This window comes from Taudactylus pleione, unplaced genomic scaffold (genome assembly GCF_031769625.1).
Source record: "Taudactylus pleione unplaced genomic scaffold, aTauple2 ptg000013l, whole genome shotgun sequence".
NCBI classification, from domain to species: domain Eukaryota; kingdom Metazoa; phylum Chordata; class Amphibia; order Anura; family Myobatrachidae; genus Taudactylus; species Taudactylus pleione.
The window spans coordinates 1,945,206-1,965,991 of record NW_028284416.1 but is presented as its reverse complement, the minus strand read 5'-3'; the positions used below and the strand labels follow the sequence as shown (position 1 = coordinate 1,965,991).

At 43.3% G+C, this 20,786-nt stretch overlaps 1 protein-coding gene across 5 annotated transcripts in view; it reads left to right on the top strand.

The window, feature by feature from the left end:
• The window catches only part of ZNF618 (zinc finger protein 618), a 114,013-nt gene extending 100,749 nt beyond the window's left edge, over positions 1 to 13,264 (top strand). For 4 of the 5 annotated variants that reach the window (XM_088469872.1, XM_088469883.1, XM_088469851.1 and 1 more), the window contains 4 exons: positions 1,384 to 1,467; positions 6,174 to 6,251; positions 6,727 to 6,825; positions 7,895 to 13,264. In XM_088469872.1, coding sequence (XP_088325998.1) covers positions 1,384 to 1,467; positions 6,174 to 6,251; positions 6,727 to 6,825; positions 7,895 to 9,429 — 1,796 coding nt within the window. In that variant the 3' untranslated portion in view covers positions 9,430 to 13,264. The remainder of the gene's footprint in view (positions 1 to 1,383; positions 1,468 to 6,173; positions 6,252 to 6,726; positions 6,826 to 7,894) is intronic. The other variant, XM_088469862.1, reaches the window with a different exon arrangement.
• Positions 13,265 to 20,786: the final 7,522 nt, after the last annotated feature.

The window sequence follows — 20,786 nt, the reverse complement described above, 5'->3', positions numbered from 1 at the left end:
GTTATAGCAGATCAGGAGTCACAGTAATACCCTTATAGTAGCTAAGTAAAGTTGTTTCATACAATTCCTATTTGTTCTTTCATTAAGCAAATACTTGTGTAATATACTTATAGGGTCAGTGTGTCTTTAACAGGCTTACTGGAAGGAAGTCTGGTGTGCATAGGGGAAAAAGGTGTAATTATCTCAAACTAGCTCATGAAACGGTCACACACGTGATTTGCGGACGGCCACGTCCAACCGGAGCTCGGAGTTGAGAAGCCCGTTCCCGGTTTGGCCACGTACGATGGCTGCTTTCGTTCCTATTCCCCACTGCGGAGCGTCCTAGGTAGATAGAACTACTAAGATTCACAGAGTGACATTTTAGCAAGCGACGATTCCAGTGTAAAGATTGTTCTGAAAAATATCAGTAATGTGGAAGAGAGTTACATAGCGAGCGAAACACATTAATCCTATCGAGTGTCAGGGAAGAGATTGGGCCTCATTCAGCCGAGGACGCTGAGGCGATCGCAACTGTGATTTCACAACGAAACGTAGCTGTGAAAATATGCTAATAGTTGAAAAGCTTATCTGGGCATAGGGACGCCCGCTGCTGTTTGGCGGACGCCAGGAGAATGCTTCCCAATGACATACGTACCGCCAACTGTAGAGTGTGGTGGAGGAGGGATAATTGTCTAGGGCTGGAATTTACGGTTTAGCCTGGGACCCATAGTTCCAGCGAAGGGTAATCTTAACGCTACAGCAAACAGTGACATTCTGGCAACAGTTTGGGGAAGACCGGCCTTGCACAGAGCCCTGACCTCAATCCCATCCAGTATCTCTAGGATGATTTTGGAACGCTGAATGACATGTTCAACAAGGACAATAATGTCCAGGAATCCACGTGTTTGTGGCCGTGTGGTGTATGTAGATATATACAGTACATCTTTGCCTTGTTGTCAATGATTTGTGGTTTCTCATTTCAAGTCTTCACTGACTGCTGAATTCTTTAGAGGATGCTTCCGCCAACTTTACCATTGTGAAAACGACTTGTGTCTCTCTCCTTTTCCTTTTTACTCTTAACACAAAACTAGTTATTCTTTTATCCCGAACACGTCACCAAATGATCCCGTGTATATGGCCGCAGTGCACGGCGTTAGACAGCCTTCTACCAAATACGTGTTACAGCCATTATGTCCATCCTGGCCAAAATCCGTCCACCAAGCGTAAGGCCAAAGCCGGCCCCCGACCATGTCGCCTAATGCTCGGGTCTCCTGACTAGATCACACTGGGGGAGGGGGGGGGGGGGTCTCGTCATGTGCAGTTTACTTTACTGTGTGTTCTTTATCGGACAAAATAAAGGTCAAATCCTCATCATCATCCTATGATCTCTGTTTGATGTTTAAGGCAAAGGATGGAAAAAGAAAATGAAAAGAAAGGAAGAAACTAACAACAAGTCTGTGAAAGAGGAGAAGAACAGCAAAGCCGACGGTAGGTTTAACGGAGGAGAGCGAACGACTTGTCACTTGTTTTCTGTATGTATCACCATTAGACCTGCTGTAAAACGGTATCTTATCTGCCTTTGCAAAAGGAAATATGAACTGTGTTTATCGAGGACGCCTATGTCATGTAGATAGAGTCGTGCGCTTGTGTTGAAGGCCAGATTTTATAGGTCTGATACAGTATCTGGCATATAATATATTAGGTCAGTGAACTTGCGTCTGCCAAGGTAGGTGTGGAGGGAATGAGGGGAGTCTGATATCCTGTTGTAGCGCGCACATCGCAAAAAGCCGGCTTGTAATAACGGTGTTGTGCCAGGATCGCTGTGACATATAGGGGTCTATGTACTAAGCCTCGGATGGTGATAAAGTACCAGCCAACCAGCTCCTAGCTGCCATGTCACAGGATGTGTTTGAAAAATGACAGGAGCTGGTTGGTCGGCACTTTATCTCCGTCCGTGGCTTAGTACATAGACCCCATAACCTCTGCCAGAACGCAAGGTGATTGCAACACATGAGCATAATTTTGGCCAAAGTTATACCTCTTTTCCTCCAAAAACCCAGGTCCAACCTGGGTTTTTGGACATGGTTCCAACCCTGGTCTGACCCATTTACACTGCACCTTCGATCTGGGTTACTCCCAGGTCAGCACTGTTCACACTGAACTCAGGTCTGCCCTGCTAAACCTGTCAGGTCATAAAAAGTGGGAGGTGATTGCCCCACAACCACCAATCAGCTCATTTTAGGCATGACCCAGGTCAGATAACCCGGGTTGCACCGTTTACACTGCACCATTACCCGGGTCCAACCCTGGTAGCTACCTGGGTTGGATTGCTGGGTCACTTGACCTGGGTTATTTTTCAGGAACCCTTTTACACTGAGCTGCAACTGGGATAGACCCAGCAAAAACCCAGGTTTTTGCTCTGGTGTGAAAGGGGTATTATTTAGAAACCTGGTACGAAAGCAGGGTATCCATATAGCCCTGGTGTATCTGATCTTACATTAATGCAAGGTGCCGGTATACCATATACACAAGTATGGAATGAATGCAAAGTGCCAATACAACCTGGAAACATCTCTTTAGAGAACATAAAATTGGTGCAAGCTTTATAGTATAGTCTTGGCCACACTCTGTTTCATAGCCGCCATATTGTAATGACTTCTCCGCGAAACACAAAGTCCATCTCCGTCTTCTGGCCAAATTCCCAGCAGACTCGCCTGCTCTAATGCAGGGGATGTTCCAATGTATTCAGATGGTTCTCACAAATTCTGTCTTATTTATTGTAATTAGACCTGTGCTTAATCACTTAAAGCCGATCAGTTGTTCTTTTGGGTTATCAGTAAGTTTTGCCGACATCGGCGACTAAATAGGAGAAAAGTGGCGTTTTCCAGGTCACCTTCACAGCGGTCGTTAGATAATTCGATGCGGTTTTCCGAATGTTTTGTGGACTGTCCTTATATAGACGCCATAATGTCCAATTATCAGTTTTGTAGTGACCGTGATCCGGATGTTTGGGGGCCGCACAAGCTGCGAGATCGGAGCGGTTGTCCGATACTGGCTGCATGTCGGCGGCTCTGTGTTACAGGTAGAGTCTGCGCAGCCATGTTACTTTATTTGGCATTCATGGATCTGTGAATATTTTACCTGCAGTGTACTGTAGGACTTACCTGTCATCATCAGACTGGTATTTCAAGGCTGCTTATTATAATTAAGCTGAACGCTGCCAATTGTTGATTATTTAGCCGACTCCCTGGAATTAGTAGATCGAATCAGCCTGCGAGATAACGGTGAGCAGCCAAATAAGATTGCATCACCTTGCGCAATCCCAGCGTTCATTCTCTCGGGTGATCCAGTTTCATTCTGTCATTTTTTATTTTTATGGTAAATTCTAAATAAATTGACATAGCCCCTTCCCTGCACCCGACAGCTGTTTAGATACATCCTACAGTAGAGCACATTTAACCTTTCATTGCGGATTTTGCAGCAGCCCGAGCCCATGGCGTTTTGTGGCTTCGCACGGCCCCACGTGGTGCAAACTCATCTGTACAACTTGCGCAGATCATTTCCAGTATTGTACCGTTTCGAGAATTCTGTTTTTCTTTTACTATTGTCCGACAATGAGGACCTGGAAAGCTGAAATCTTCTTTTATGGAGGTTCCTCATAGTTCAGCAAATCATTTCTCAGTATAATTCTATTTAAAAATAGTCCTCAGTCGTACAAGAAAGGTTACAGATGGCGTACAGGCTAGAGAGTGCCCCGAGCTATTTCCAAATTAACCATTTCGCTCTTTACACCACAATAACCTCTACTCCATCTGCGCATCCTGCCCGGCTCTCCAATCATACTGCCAGCACACGCACCCCCGAGTGCTGCTCCTCCCTTCTCCTTAATGCACAATCACATTAAACCTTTGCTTGTTCTATTCCGCATTGAAAGCTGTCTGAATGTAGCATGTTCCGTGTTGCACTGGATCCTCTGAAAGGAGCTTGCACTCCAGCAGAGCGTTTGCCTCTCACACCGATTTTACAGTTGTTTTCTTATTGCTAAGGTGACTGATTTATGCATTATTGGGAGACAATGCCTTCAATGGGCATTCAGTCTAACCTTATAATAGCAGCGACTCGCCTAAAGAGCTTACAGTTTACTGGTGTTACTATAGCTGTCCCTGGACCAAGGACCTGTCCAGTGTGTCAGCGTACAGTTGAGTGTTGTATTGGTAATTAATAAGGGATCTCACAGCTTGGCACTAGGATAAGAATCCTCGCACCGAAGACCTTATTTATGTGGAAGGAGGGCCTGTAACTCAGTGATGTGACAGGCTTATCCGTCTCTGCGGATAAGCCTACGAACGTTACAATGGGGGTAGCTGATGTTAGGGTTGGGGCTCCCCTTCACATGATCACGTTGCTGCCAATAATCTAATGTACACTATACCTAGCAGTGTGCTAAAGTAATCTAAATATATGGCGGAGGCTGGCTTGCCCTTCAGTCTAATTTATGTCTTATTTATTAACATGTATATAGGGTGCACACATTTCACTGCGCTATTTAAGTCACTCATAGCGGTGCCGGCCTCAGTGGAGCTTACAGTCTATACACCCTGTCACATGGACACACCTTAAGTGGTTGTCAAAAGCCAATTAACCTACCAGTATGTATGGGAGGAAACCCATGTTAACACGGGAGTACATACAAACTCCACACAGATGGGCCATGACTGGGAATTGGAACTCATGGCCTCAGTGCTGTGAGACAGCAATGCTTACCACTGCGCCATCACTCCTGCGAGATCCCATTATCACATCCCTGGAAGTAAGTGGCGCTTCTATGGTGGATTATAACACAAATGTTTATCCATCAGCTACTTTATGTAAATACTTTTAGCGTTAAAGCGCTCAGTCTCCCTCTTCAGTACAGACGGGTAAAGGTGGTCATTCCCTGAGTGGGGGGGGCAGAGACTCGGAAGATACGGGTGGGAGACTTAAGTATACTAATCGAACAGAGGAGCTGGGAATGTGGCACAAACGTGTGTTCACTCAATTAATGCGGGTGTGCTGCGCGCAGGTTGTATACAGTAGAAGGTAACCATATCCAACGTAGGGGGGCGATTCAATCGATTTTTTTTTTTTTTTAAGTCGCGCTAATTAATGGGTGCCCAATGTTGCAATTCAGGAGGGGACGAGCAGAAATGCCAGCGCTGGCGGCTGTTCACTCCCAAACAGTGCTCCATCGGGCGCCCGCCGCTGACAGCTGAATCGCACCCAATGACAAAAGAATATTGTTGATCTTGATCTACGGATAATATTTGTTAGTTGCTTTATTAAAAGATGTTGTGTTGGCAAAACATCACCCAACCTTCTTCCTCACCTGCAGAGCACCTTGCATTACCTGACCCAGATATAGGGTACATTGGTCATTGTAGACCATGTTGACGGTCAGACTAGAGGACCACAACCTGCCGGCCTGTGCAACTATGCGAGCAGGGTGGTACGGCCCCAGATACAGGGCGCGCCTTGCCATAGCTACGGATCACTGTCATTCTCTATGTGTTTGGAGCACAACGTGATAGCTCATGTATATATTCCAAGACGCGCTTAGTCATAACCTCGGGGTGTCCTCTGCGCATGTCCGTGTGATGGGCAGGATTTTTAGACAAAGCTGATTTATTTTATTTTTTTTGTCCAAAACAAGAGAAAACCTATATTAAAGACCAAATCCAGATATGTATTGGCTTTATTTCTCATCGAATGACAGTTCCTCGACTGTTCCCCTCCCAAACGTAGAATCCCCTGTTTCTTAGCGGAAGGTAATTCCTTTATTTTTAAAACTTGCACAGTGCAGTGTTTGATGTCCGATTTTGTATTTGATAGTTGCCCAGGTTGCAAGACTTCAGGCATTAAAACGATGCTTGGCTGCATCATGTGACCTTTTCCTCTAGAGACAGACCATTCCAAGCTTGCCCCCCCCCCCCCCCATACTTCCAGGTCTCCAGAAGATTCCATGATGTCTGTGACATCTTGGGAATCTTATTTTATTTTTTATTAGAGAAACAAGGGTGTTTCAAGGGGTATTCCCACCATGTTTACAAACTAAAGGCTTGTAACTGCGAAACCCTATCCTTTTTTTTTTTGACGTATATAATAGTAGATTGCATTGTGAGAACTCTTTTTGAAACCCCCAAATTGTTTTCTCACAGAACCGTACACTTGTGGGGCATGCGGGATACAGTTCCAGTTTTACAACAATCTCCTGGAGCACATGCAGTCTCATGCTGGTGAGAATACTTGCCAATTCATTGTCGTTTGCTTGTAAAAAATAAAAATAAAAAAATAAAAAATAATAAAAAATAAATAAATATAGAAATATATATATATATATTGTCATTTAGGCTTTTAGGGCTCGTATTTTTATAAGGCTCCAAATTAGCTCCTTGATTTTATTCTGGTATATTCTTGTTTTATTAACTTGGTTTAAAACTCAAGATCGAGATGAGTAAAGCATCGAGATGATTGGGGAGCGCCTGGCTTGTGGAAGGGCGGTCCGTGGACCTGCCTGACACGCGTGCTTCATTAATCGGGTGTGCTTGTGCAGGCTTTTAGCTATTGTGATCTTCACACGTCCTAACTAACCAGTACAGGCTCACTCTGAAGCTTGTGTGTTACCGCTGTCGCTGAGAACATCTCCCTAGTACGTTCAGCATCTACTCACGGACTCCAAATCTCTCTCTCTCTCTCGTTTTCTTCCTTTAGCGGACAATGAGAACAACATCGCCACCAACCAGGCAAGGACGCTGCCGCCCTCCGAGGAAAACTGGAAGTCACAAACCCAAAGAAACAACACAAACAACAGTACGTGTCTGTGTGTGATGTAATGACGCAAACTCTTTGCCCGTGCACCATGGCGGCAGCCGTTTGGCGGGATGAAGCAGTGTTCAGCATATCGATTTCACTAGCAACACTTTCCGTCTTAGTGATGTCACTCGTCCAAGCTAAATAGCCACCTCCACAGTGTGTGGGTGATGGGTACGTTTTAAGGGGGCCTTAGGTGTCTTTTGGTTATGATATGTAGTCTGAGCGGGTTGAGAGTAGGGAGGGGGGATTGTCAATCCAATCAGACTGTAGCTATCATTTTGGGATTCCGGCGCTCAGAATGCCGGGGCCTAAATCCCGACACCAGTCAGAATCCTGGCACCGATATCCCAACGGTAAGTAGTAGGGTTAGGCAGTAGGGGTGGAGGGTTAGGTTTAGGCTGCGGGGGAAGGTGGGGGGGTTAAGTTTAGGCACTACAGGGAGGGAGAGTTAGGGGTAGGATACCTACCAACAGGTGTCTGTATCCTAACCCTGTTGGGATACTGGCGTCGGGATTATAAACGCCGACATCCCGTACCCAAACCATCATTTTATAGGCTACTAGATAAATTGTAGCTAGAATCTCCACTTGCAATCCCACTAGCAATCATTGTTACAAGATTTCACCTATAGACTATTCTACGGAGTCTTAAGACACCCGCACTTGTAGCAATTGGGACCGTCGCTATGGTTGTTTTAGACCAGAACGGTCATAAATCAGGAAGTGCGTGGATCGAAAATAGGTGATAATCCCTGTTAATGTCTGATCGGGATCGTCCAGAGCTGACACACGATACAGATAGGCGGTGAGCATGATCTGACAACCTGTGCGTCATACGTTTGCTCAGCTTAAGCACAGATGGAACAGATTTGTTTCATTTTGGCAATCCTTGTTGATGAAGCAAGTTGGGCAGGATCTGCCTGGTAAATAGCGCAGCGTTCATGCAAAATTCATAGTTCATCGTTCAGACTTGTTTAGGGGTGTATCTTTGGCAGAACCCATTTTTTGGGAGACTTTTAAGTATTTTAAAATGTGGTCTCATTTTTGTCCTGTTTGTATTATTTTAGCAGCGGTAGCGGTAGCAGCAGCTTCTGCAGCACCAGTGCCAAGCGCCAACAACTCACTCCCTGAAAAGGAGCGCCAGCACATTGCAGAGAGGCTGCTGAGGGTCATGTGCGCCGACCTTGGAGCTCTGAGCGTGGTCAACGGGAAGGACTTCCTCAAGCTCGCACAGACTCTCATCGACACTGGAGCGCGTTACGGGTCTTTTTCTGTAAATGAAATTTTGGGGAACATGAACACGCTGGCTTTGAAACATTTGCCCCGAATGTACAACCAAGTGAAAGTCAAGGTGACCTGCGCCCTGGGGAGCAACGTCTGTTTAGGGATCGGGGTCACCTGCCACTCGCAAAGCGTGGGACCGGACTCCTGCTACATACTGACGGCATATCAGGCCGAAGGGAATCAGATAAAACGTTACGTGCTGGGAATTAAAGACTTGGATAGCAGAGACAGCGGAGAGTTCATCCACCAGTGGGTGCAGAATGTGCTCTCGGAATTTGTTATGTCGGAAATCAGGACAGTTTATGTGACAGACTGCAAAGTCAACTCTTCCGCTTTCTCCAAGGTCGGGACCTGCCTGCGCTGTTCGGCTTGCTCCTTGAACTCTGTGGTACAAAGCGTATTAAACAAACGCACCTTGCAGGCTCGTAATATGCACGAAGTCATAGAACTTCTCAATGTCACAGAGGAGCTGGCTGGGTCCTCCGGAATCGCTAGGGAGACTTTTGGCTCCTTGGAGGAAAGCTGTCCCCCTCCCTGCTGGAACTCTGTGACGGACTCCCTCTTGCTCGTTCATGAGCGTTACGAGCAGATCTGTGAATTTTACAGCCGGGCAAAAAAGTTGAACATTATCCAAAACCTAAACAAACATCTACTGAGTAACTTGGCTGCCATACTAGCCCCCGTGAAGCAAGCGGTTATCGAGCTTAGCAACGAGCGCAAACCTACTCTGCAGCTCGTGCTTCCCACCTACGTCAAGCTGGAGAAGCTCTTCACCTCGAAAGCGAACGACGCCGGGGTTATCAGCAAGCTCTGCCACCTGTTTCTGGAAGCTTTGAAGGAGAACTTCAAGGTTGAGTCTGCCCACAAAGTCGCAATGATTTTGGACCCTCAGCAGAAACTACGTCCAGTTCCACCATACCAACACGAGGAGATTATCGCTAAAGTCTGTGAACTCATTAATGAGGTAAGAGATGGGGTGGAAGAGGGCGAGTTTGAGACTCCAGCCAAAAAACCCAGACAATCTGCCGAGACGACCAAAGTTCTAGAAGAGGACCGGCTGGGGAAAAATGAAGTTTATGACTATTTGCAAGAGCCTCTGTTTCAGGTGACACCTGACCTTTTCCAGTACTGGTCGTCCGTTGCCCAAAAACACACCAAACTCTCAAAACTTGCCTTCTGGCTGCTGGCGGTGCCCGCCGTCGGCGCCCGGAGCGAATGTGTAAATATGTGCGAACAGACATTGCTTATTAAAAGGCGGAGACTTCTCAGCCCGGAAGACATGAATAAGATCATGTTTCTGAAGTCAAATATGCTTTAAAAAAAAAAAAAAAAAAAAATTTGGAGCGGGGTAAAACACTTTATTTTAAATAACACACTGTTCCAAAAAAATATATATAAAGTGAAAGACAAAGGAATTCATGCTGAAAACACTGTGGACCTCAAAAAGGAGAAGCTATGAACCAATACCTTATTTTTAATTTTTTTTGTTTTGTTTTGTTTCTGAACTAGGGAGACACACAATGAGAAAATGTTTTTGTTTTTTCTTTTGTTTTTTCTTTTTTTGGATTAGTAACAAGTCGCATTGAAACAACAGCGACTTGTTAACACTCCAGGCAGCTGACCTCCAAAGTCACTTGAAGATTAATTTCCACATTTCTCAAAATCCGTTTTTCTCTACACATAACAAGTATTTATTTTCAGGGTACTGACAGGGCCTTATTACGTACAGTGTATGTGGGAAAGGCCACTTTCAAATATCAAAAACACAGAAAATACCATTTTATCTGGGAAAACAAACCCATTAAGGGAACAATTTGGAGCCGTTAAATAACTGCAAGAACTATATTATTTTCACTAATCTCCATTCCTTATTTTGCATTAACGGTTTGAAGAATCTCTTAGGAAATGAGTATTGTATATCCTAAAATGGAAAGTAACCTAAATTTGTACTTTTTGGAGTTCTTGGTTTTTGTTTGCTTTTTTTTAGGTCTGTTCTTAAACTACTGTATTCTAACTCTGCTGTTTATAACCCACGTTATTCGTTCACTGTTAATTTGTTTTATCCGAAGAACATAAAAGCTGTTTTTAAACGTATGAACAGTCTGGAATGTAACCGTAAGAAAATAACAAGCAGCGAATGTGAATGTACATACGGGCTTCTGGCGCACAATGATGTCCCTACTATAACTGTAGCACAATTGTCTTCTGTGACGCGGTGAGTCAGACACACTGACAGGCGTGGCGCCCTCTGCTGCTGGGAGGTAACTGGTGCGGTGGATGGGGGTTTATGAAAGGGCTTTTGAACTGTTCGAATTGAACTCTTAAGGTTCACATATAAATCTATGGTCTTTTACAACCGGCCGAAAAATATAGATTTTTTTTTTTACTTCTTGGACGCAGGGTACCAGTTTCGAACCTCAGTTATTCAGTTGTACCCCTCCAAAAACAACTCTTCTATAACCGATAAGTCACATTTGCAGGGCGCTGAAGGTCCTGTGCCCACCACATAGATTGGAGACCTTCAGGGCTTGGCATTATGGAACTGTTCTCTGCAACCAGCATTAATTAAAAAAAAATACAAAAAAAAACATGCAATTGTGGAATCCTGGCAGTACATTTGGTATATAAAATGCTAGCTGGATAATATAGCCTATTTATTCAACTCATTATTAGGTAACTAATTCAGATTGCTGGTAGCGGGAATAAAATTGAGCATGAACCAAAAATATAAAGAGAGCCTGACCAGAATTATAATAAATATGGGATAAAGCAACCCTTAAACTAAAACATAAGACTATTAGAAGTCACCAAATTGTTCCATAAAAGCTTGATGAGGGGATACATTTCATGGAACACTGAGGTGGCTTCTAATAGCAGTAATAATTTACTATAGGTGGTACACTAAATTAACAAAGACCTAATACTACACATACAAATCTAACAAACCAGTGCAACAATATAGCCACAATTTTAAGCACTTTCCTCTACATATACCCAATATTTATATCCTGTACTTTATCAGACTGCAAGGATCTTGCAGTCCTATGTGGGGAGGATCGTGAAACGCGTTGAGGCACAAGTTCATATCATATCCAGATTTTTGGAAAGAACTCTCAGAATGTTGCCTAGTCTGAAAGTAGGTTTTTTAACCTCCCCAACCCCCCCCCCCCCCCAAAAAAAAAACGAAAAAACAACAACATTGGTGCCTGTCCTCCCATGCCTCCTCTGCATTGTCCTCTTAATGTTTTAGTTAGCTTGCAACAGGCCTTTTCCGACTGTTAATAGTTGCAGAGGAGTCTAGCTTCCCGAATAACCTAAAGCACTGGGAGACAAAAATAAGAATCAATGCCGTATTTAATGTACTCAGATTTCCTTATCTGCCACCATCAGTCTCTACCCCATCAATCCATGTCTCTAGCTGCACTGTCCTGCTCCAGTTTTCACCAGGTACATTATACTCCTTAATCGTGTTGCATCAAGCCGAACTACACCATGTGCCAAGTAAACAAATCGTGTACCTAGCATGGATATCCCAGCAGCATTTAAAGGCGAAACCTTTTCTTGATTTCTTTTTAGTAATTCACATTGTGAAACACAGCTTTGCTGCAGAACGTGTTCGGCCTGTAGTGTTATATCTGACCTGTCCTCACTTGTATTTTACCATTGTATAAAACACTATTTAAGTGTATTTTTTTTTTTTATTACTGTGGATTGGGCAAGTTCAAGATTTGAAGTGGTGTTTTTTAAAAAAAAAAATAAATAAAAATTATGGAATTCCTCACTTTTGTAGGACATATATTGGGCAGAATTCACCGCCCAATAATTTAACCGAAAAATAAAAAGTTTATGAACCTACAGCAATGCCTACAACGATAAAATAACAAAATACAAATTTAATTTTGATATCTGTTTTTCTGTGCTCAGCCGGCTTAATAGAGAGAATGTGGGTTCTAGGGTTGTCCTACAAAAATATGGATGTGGGATGACTTTGGTGATGCTGTTCTACTGTTCAACCATCCTTCAATTCTGCTTTTTTTAATTTATTTTGTATGCACATGCAGCCAAATTTAATTTTCTACAAAATATATTTTTCGCGTTATAACCAAAGCTTCTGCAGAGTATGTTTAACCAAAGGGTATTTGGTCTCTCCTAACGAGAATACAACTATGAACAAAATTCAGCTTCGTCATTTTGCCTAAATGATGAGTCAGTTTAAAACGACCCTTACCTCATGGTTCGTAGTTATTAACTTGTATATCTCCCATGCCCGGTTGTGAGATTCTGACGCATTTCACTACCTTTCAGGTCTCCATTTAGTTCATAATGCGTCTACACCCAATTAGGCTTTTAAGCATCCCTTCACCTCTTAACGCACGTACAGTGGAGGCAGACTTTTTGTGGACCAAACCAATATTTACAAACTTGCAACCTGTCCATTCACTTAGAGACTCGTGCCTAAGTGCCTCATGACTCTGTGATGTCATTAGTTCCTAGTGTATTGACAGGCTGCATTTTAATGAATGTGTTCAGACCACAAGATTCCTGTGTCTGAGGGAACAGGTCATTTGTCCCGTACTGGAATACTGCTAATGGACAAGTTAGGGTCTAGCAAGCTAAAACCTTCTGTTATCAATGAGAACCTAATCAGACAAATTAGCTCTACCTGAATTACCTTTCCCAATAATGAGGGTGCTGGGTGAGTATATATCCATTGCAATGTTTCTGTTCATGTCAAAATCTCCGGAAGAACTACCTTATTTTAACGTTCCCCATTCTCCTGTGCTTGGAGTGTGGGACTTTGCTTGCATAATCTTTACATTGTCTATTTGCCGGATGAGAGTCGACCCGCTGTAAATACTTTCACTTGTGTTCCTGACCCTGAGATAAAGACTCCACCGTTCGGTAAAATGTGGGTCTCTTGGCCAATGGGATCGTATAAGTAAATTAGCAGATGTAGTCTTCTGCTGTAAGTGATTTGCGACTATTGACTTTGCACTGTGTTCAAACTAACCCCAAATGGATATATCCAACAAACAAGTGGACTGAGAGTTGGAAGGGGGATGAGGGGGACAAAATGTTTATTTTTTTACTTTTGTTGTTGAAATGTTTCCAAACCTCCATGTTTTTAAAAAATAAATAAATGTCTGGAGACAGCGGAGTGTTTGGGTGAAATCTGTGTATATAGGCAGTAAAAAATCAAACAAAGGCAATACCACATCATCCCTCCGTGTCTCTGTACCAGTGTTCGAAAAAGATGGGTCATCATCATCTTCAGAGAAACACTCAATAGATTTTCTAGGCTGGGTATTTCTACTTTTTTTAGTAACACAGTATTTTTGTAAGACTTGCCATTTGCCGGCACGGCGCTGAAAGGTTATGACATGCTGTACGCTGGCAACATGTACTGTATGTTAAAGCAAAAATACCCTCTTCTCAAACTTCCTGTTAGTGACAGAGTTGTTCATATTCTGTTGGTGCAGATCACAAATCTCACAGACGAGCAATACTGCACTACTGATGTGCTGGTTTAGTTAGTTTTTATTGTCATTTCTACTAACCAGGGCAACCATAAGGTGTCATTTGGGGAGGAATTTTATTTCTTCAATGGGAGGGGCAGGGAGCAATGTGCACAATTTTAAACCAGCAGCGGGAAGACCACTCAAAGGCCGAAGTGATTGCGGCTTCTGGTTGGTCCTCCTGCTCTCTCATATGTGAGGGCAGTCCCATTTTCAGCCAGGGCTGTGAGGCGAAACGCGGAGTTCCAGGAAATGTAGTGCAGCCTTGGGAAGAGGAGGGACAATGCAGCGCCATTGTGGAAGATATTTTAATTTTTAGATTTCTAAATTATCAATGCTACTGAAGAAACACATTTCTACAAAATTTCCAGCAGCCATCATTAAAAATCTCTAGGATGCATAAAAAAAGAAAAAGTTATATATATACACACACACACACACACACATATACACACAAATTTTGCTGATCGCCACTCCATGTAAGTAATCCAACGGCCGGGGTGCACTTATCCCGAGAGCCCAAGCAAACGAAGGGGCCACATAGGCATTTCCATCAAAGACAGGCAGCACTCCACGGGGTTAATAAACAGACTTCGATATGCAGCTATTAAGCGTATCTAAGTCTGTCTATTAACCCTGTGGACTGCTGCCTGTCTTTGATTTTATATATTTATAGATGTCACTATCTCTCTCTTGGTTTTGTTATTTTTAAAATAACCTATTTTTTATTTAGTGTTTCAAGAATGCACTTTTTTTTTTGTATTCTTCCTACAGATAAAACTGGTTTTGCAGAGATTGGCAGTTTTACACCAAGATGGTTATATAGTATGGAATTACCACTTAATGATATCTGGGGTACTCTATTCACTGCACTAAATCTGCTCCATCTGCAGGCTTATGCTGGGTACACACTAGACAATTTGCACGTGTCGATGCCTGCTCCCACCCCGGGTCCCGTCGTTGAAGAGGTCAGGCTTGGGTACACATCGTCTAGTGTGTAGCCAGCATTAGAATGGTGAGTCCGTCTAAGTATTTATGACTTTAAAATTCCTCCCCACCTTAGGTTGTACCGTAAATGTTTCAAGTGAAAATCAAATTTAGGGCTCATAAATTGCTACACATTCAGTGTTTACGAGTGAGCACAAAAACTTCAGACGGGGTTTTTTTTTCCACTTGGAAGCGCTTAATGTAAACGTGTTGATGACTCCTTGAGTTTGCACTTGTTTTTTTTTTTTTGATTATTTTTTATTTTATTATTATTATTGTTAAACTGTTTTTAAACTATACGGACATTTGACAATTATATATATATTAAAAAAAAAAGTATATAAATATATATATATATCTACAAACTAAAACAGTTTGCTTAGTTTGTTGCTGTCACAATGAAAAATACTCCTTGTATAGGTTCCAAAGCGATGCGTGAAGTTTGTTATGTAGAAAGGATGAAGAATAGAAAAAAAACAACCTGATTACTTGTTAATGCAACAATATTTTCTGATAACTGATGCCAAGACACAAGACATATTGTAACTGTGAGAATGACCCAGTTGCTTGATGACTTTGTCTGTGTTGTATTTATGGTTTTTACAATAAAACTCAATTGAAAAAAAAAAAATCTAAATTTTTTGTTTTTTCTAAAAAAAAAAAAAAAAAAATTGTTGAAATGTTCTTGTATTTTTTTTTTAATTGAACGCCGCAGATTGAAATTGGGAGTTCAGTGGAGAATGCGCAGGCAGCTGTGGGCAGAGGGCGAGAATGTGCAGGTATTGGCCTATGGCTGCCTGCATAATATTTAGGATCTAGACCCTAACCCCTCCTGCATGGGTGCTTCAGCTTAGGGCAGTGGTTCCCAAAGTTTGGGGGGGAGGTAATAATGTGTTAGCTATTGACTTATTACCTTACAATTTTACCCCCCTCCCCTCCCGCCCTTCATGGCTGGCAGATATTTTTGGATTATAATGTGTTTGGCTCTGGATATTCTCTTCTTTGAAGTGTTGTATCATGTTACAGAGATTGTTTTCGCTTGTAATTGGATTATAATTGCACGCTCAATCCTTGGATACAGGGAACACCCTGAAAAGGTCCAGGATGAAAGCAGTTGGCACGGTGAGAATTGTTAGGACTTTTTTTTTTTTTTTCTTCTACTTTCTTTCATGTTCCCCGACCACGTTCTATGCTCTCAACCATTGTTACTGTGTCTTGTGCATATGCTGTTTGTGTTATCTGTAGCTGGTCGGTGCTGTATGTTGCTAGGAGAGTGTTGTAGATACCGTACTGCTTTGCTACCTTAACAAAAGGTGGGATTCACCCTAGTGACCCCTCTCAATTATCCATTGTGCTTTTTGTAATAGCGTCACTCACTTGCACCTGCTTATGCTGTTTATATTGGACTTGTACAACTTTCCTTTTTTTTGAGACAGCACCTTATGCCACATCAGTAATATATATATATATATATATATATATATATATATATATATATATATATATATATATATATATATATATATTATGAATAAGTAAAGTAGATATTTGGCATTGAATTTGTAGATAAACGTCCCATTTCCCAGCACAGGGCCTGACCCCATATTCCCCGTTTTGGCCTCATAGCGACTGGATGGCTACATTGCAGGTCACTCCCCAACTATACATACGATTTCATTTATTAAAAGGAGAATTGGTTAAGGTATACAATTATTACATTAACCATAGCACAGCTTGGGTCTCCAACTATCAGCTACAGCAGTGTTGGCTAACCTTGACACTCCAGCTGTTGTGGAACTATATATCCCAGCATGCCCTGCCACAGTTTTAGCATGCCCTAATAGCAAAACTGTAGCAGTGCATGCTGGGTTATGTAGTTCCACAACAGCTGGAGTGTCAAGGTTAGCCAACACTGAGCTACAGACTGACATGTTATGTGCCGAAAGCCCCAGGATACACAAAGCCCCTACACCAAAGCATCAACCACAGACAGTCGACCGGTCCAGCAGCAGCAGCAGCCGCCAGTAAGAATTAGGCTGAATCTTATTGGCTTGCTGCGCTGAAGCTGCCCCTGTCGGGTGTTACATGTGACAGCAATTGCTAATAAGACCCAGGCTGATTATTATTGGCTGAGGTTGATCTGCAACCGGCTGTGATCCTCTCCACCACCACCATCGGCAGCTCCACGCTGCATTCGGGATAGGGATGGGACATCGAAAGAAAACATTGGAAGTACCGATGCTTTTAATATTGAATACAAAACATTATTTAGATATAAACATTGGTTCTCTGGAACCGATGTTTACCGATGTTTTTTTTTTTAAGCAAACTGTATTTAAACATATGATAGACTAATAAACTTTTAAAATAAGCTTATACTATATGGCTATCTTCATGGAGGCAAACACACACACACATATATATATATATATATATATATATACACAAAGCAGCACAAGAGGGTGTTTGTTTTCAAGGGAGCTCCCGCAGCTATTCAATACACCGTGCTGTTTGGGCGCGCTAAGGATTTCTTCTCGCACTCCCCTGGGGATGCGAGGAGAAATCCGACCAACGCGCCGGGCGTGCAGCTGTTTTTCTGCTTAGCGCGGCACTAACAGCCGCGCGCCCGGCTCTTTGGTCAGAGAATGCTGGTTAAACCCACCTTAACACCCTTGTTAAGGCGCGATAGGCACGATAACTGACATTCTCCAACCACACAGTGCACTGAATTGAATAGCTCCGGGAGCTCGCTCCTGGCACTATTCAATTCGCGTTGAATTGCATCGCCTCCTCTGTCTCCTCAAGTCCTCCCTCTCGCTCTCCCAGCTCCTCACCAATGATGTCACACCAGACACTGAGGCACCGCTGGGTCTGTCACATGCAGAGTGCACATGCAGTGAGTGCCTGACAGCGACACTGTGAGACTGACAGCTCAGTTACCAATAGCTGCAGCAGCCAGACACCCCAGCAGCCAACCAATGTTCACTGAGAGCAGCACCAGTGACAGTGAGCCAGGGGTGGGACTGTCCTATGTGCTGCTGCTAATTGGCTGACCAGAGTGTTTGTCACTCTGTCAGCCACCTCCCCCAGCAGCAGCATGCACACAGCAGCCATAGCCCAGTCAGTGTTTTGTACTCTCTTCTTAACTTGTAACAGACTATAATACAAGGAGAGAGCCAGCTGGCAGCCCAAAACAGTGGCAGCACCACACAGTGTCACCAAAAAAAAAAAAAAAAAAACATTGGAAAAGCAGGGAAAAACATCGGGGGAGAAATATTGCGATGGTAATGAAACATTGAATCAAAAACATTGCAGGGTTAAACATCAAACATCGAATCCATTTAACCGATGTTTCCGATGAAACATCAAATGATTCCCATCCCTAATTCGGGACACAGTCTGACCACTGTGTGCACCCTGCTAGACAGCGTCTCTGCATCTATAACTAGAGCCCCTCTGAGACACCGCACCTCTGAGCTACACCGAGCGAGGCTCCTGCGAGCACAATCGGAAGAAAGCTCTGTCACCCCGCCCGATATATATGCTTTCTGTTCAATTCAGTAGCGCCTGTGTGATAACACCTTGTTGCATGCAGCAATTTACTAATAACCAGGTTACTGCTGGCTTCTGTCTGCAGCATCTTTTTTTCCCCCCTCATACTGTGGACATTGGTTACTGATTGCAGTACTAACCCGATATGTTTTGTCAGTTTACATTGCATTGGCTCAGAGCTCTAAAAGGCATAACTCCCAAACGTTCCTTGCCGGGAGGCCATGCCCCCTTTCGGGCACGCTAATGTCCCTACTTGGTAGTTTGCAAAAGATTTTCGGCCTTTAGAGTAGAGCAATTGATAGTTACCGCCTTTGCCATGAACAGTAAGCAGTGATTCCCCCCGCGTGAATGATTAGCATGCGTGGCAAACGCAGGATTTACAGAGGGGGGTTTCCAAATGCTTCATTTTAGAGCGAGTGTGGCCAGTCCATGAAGAGGGCAGGATTAGTACTTAACCATCTTTAATAAGCGTCATACAAAGTGTATTGTGTGTAATAATTCCAGCATATACAGGACCAGTGATCACAGTAATTAGCCATTAGATGCGGCAGTAGGGCCATCCTGCCTGAGGTGAACGTATTTAGTTTAGATGTGGGCACCGTTTCAGGCTATTGGAGCAAGTCCGGGAGCCTGGAGGAGCAGCAGAAGAACCTAGCACTGCCCTGGACATGCTGTATATGTACATATTGGGCTCTATAGCAGCACATCCCTAACAGTGCATGTTTTCCAGATCTTCTAGTTGGTGCACAGGTTATTTATTACTGGCTGATACATGTTAAAAGATCCACAGGTGGTGCTAATTATTTCATTTGTGATACTGAGAAGAACATGCAGCACTAGTAACATTCTATTATATTACTATTTCTATTGCGGTCATGGTGTGGGCTGGGGAGGGGGGTTTCCAGGCAGATGGAAACCCCCCTGCGTTTGCCTATGCATGTAAGATCAGCCTTATTATATACTGATTAATCTGTGCCTCCAGTTCGGTTCCTTATTGGACTTTTGTATTCTAGCCTTGGACTAGTTACATCGTAGATTAGATAAGAAGCCCCATGCTGTTGGCCACCTGCTATTCTAGACGGCACTGATAAAACTCCTCCTTACTAACATCAGCTGCGAATACTTTGACTTAAGCATTTATGAGACCTCGGTTATCTCACGTATAAGTTACCTGATGTGGTTAAAGCCAATACAGTGACCTGATACAATGCTTCAAATGAGAGAAAATACTTTGACTTTTTCCCCAACCAACAATCCTATGCCAGCAAGAGAGGGTAGAACTCTTTGCCACCCCAAGAGTATGCCAGCTACACTGGGCACCAGTCCTGCTATATAAAGCACTGAATCAGTGTGTGGTATCATCTCCCCCCATTATAGGCTACTGCAGTAGCCAAAATGCATTGTAATAGGTAGCATTGTAGATACAAACTATAGACTCAGCACACCTGCCCCGTTTTCTTTATACCCAAGCTGTCTTTGTCCTGGTCAGTGACCCTGCAGCTAATTATCCATGATCCCAGCACTGGGTTATGTTCTCATACCTGCTGGACATTACCGCCTGCCAGCAACAGCCATTGCTTATTACAGCGTCTTCACGGGTTATTACCCTACCCTACCGCTCATCCTACTGTTGGGGTGCAGTCTGGGCCTGGATTGCAGTTATATTTTCTAATAGCTCCTGGTCAGGTCCCCCCAAGAGCACCTGGAGGTATATTTACTAACGTGTGGGTTTTTAGAAGTGGAAATGTTACCCATAGCAACCAATCAGATTCTACTTATTGATCTAGCACCTTCTAAGAAGATAATAGCTAGAATCCGATTGGCTGCTATGGGCAATATCTCCACTTCTAAAAACCCGCACTTTCGTAAATATAGCCCCAGGTTTCCGAATCTAACCATGTTGGTCTGAATTAAGCCATTGATACGCCCATGACCCACTTGTGTATAACTGCTCCTGGTCACACCAATGACCATTAGGCCATCCGGGATTTCCTAAATGTCCTCCCGCAGAGGAGAAGAGGGCACAGATCTAAGAACAACCACAGTATATCTATAGAATATAATTCGAGTTGGACAATAAGCATCCCCCCCAGCTGTTGTAGAACTACACATCCCAGCCACAGTTTTGCTATTAGGCCATGCTAAAACTGTTGCAAGGCATGCTGGAGTGTGTAGTTCAACAGCTGAAGGGATGCTTGTTGCCTGGTATAGATACACTGGAGTTTAATACAGTAGCTGACAGATGGCTTTCCCACAGAACAATCACATTCGTGGCTACAATTAGCTTATTTAATACACGGCTGTCCTGGGTAAGGGCTGACGTCCGAGAAAATTTATTAAAGAACATTCAGTGTGTGGGGGTCACTGTTAGTTTGGAATGTTAATCAGCATCTCAACGCTATAAAAATCAACACACAAAACCGCAATGTTTAGCTGGCCACACACTAGACCAACTTACATCCAACCAGCCAACTAGTTGATTGGTTGGAATGAAAATCTGGTAAGGTATGGGAGTAAATGACAATCAGCAATTAGCTCCCAAAACGCCGGAAAATGAACAAAAACTGTTGTTTGGACAAATTGTTTAGATCAAACATTTAACAAACTTGTCTGACCGACC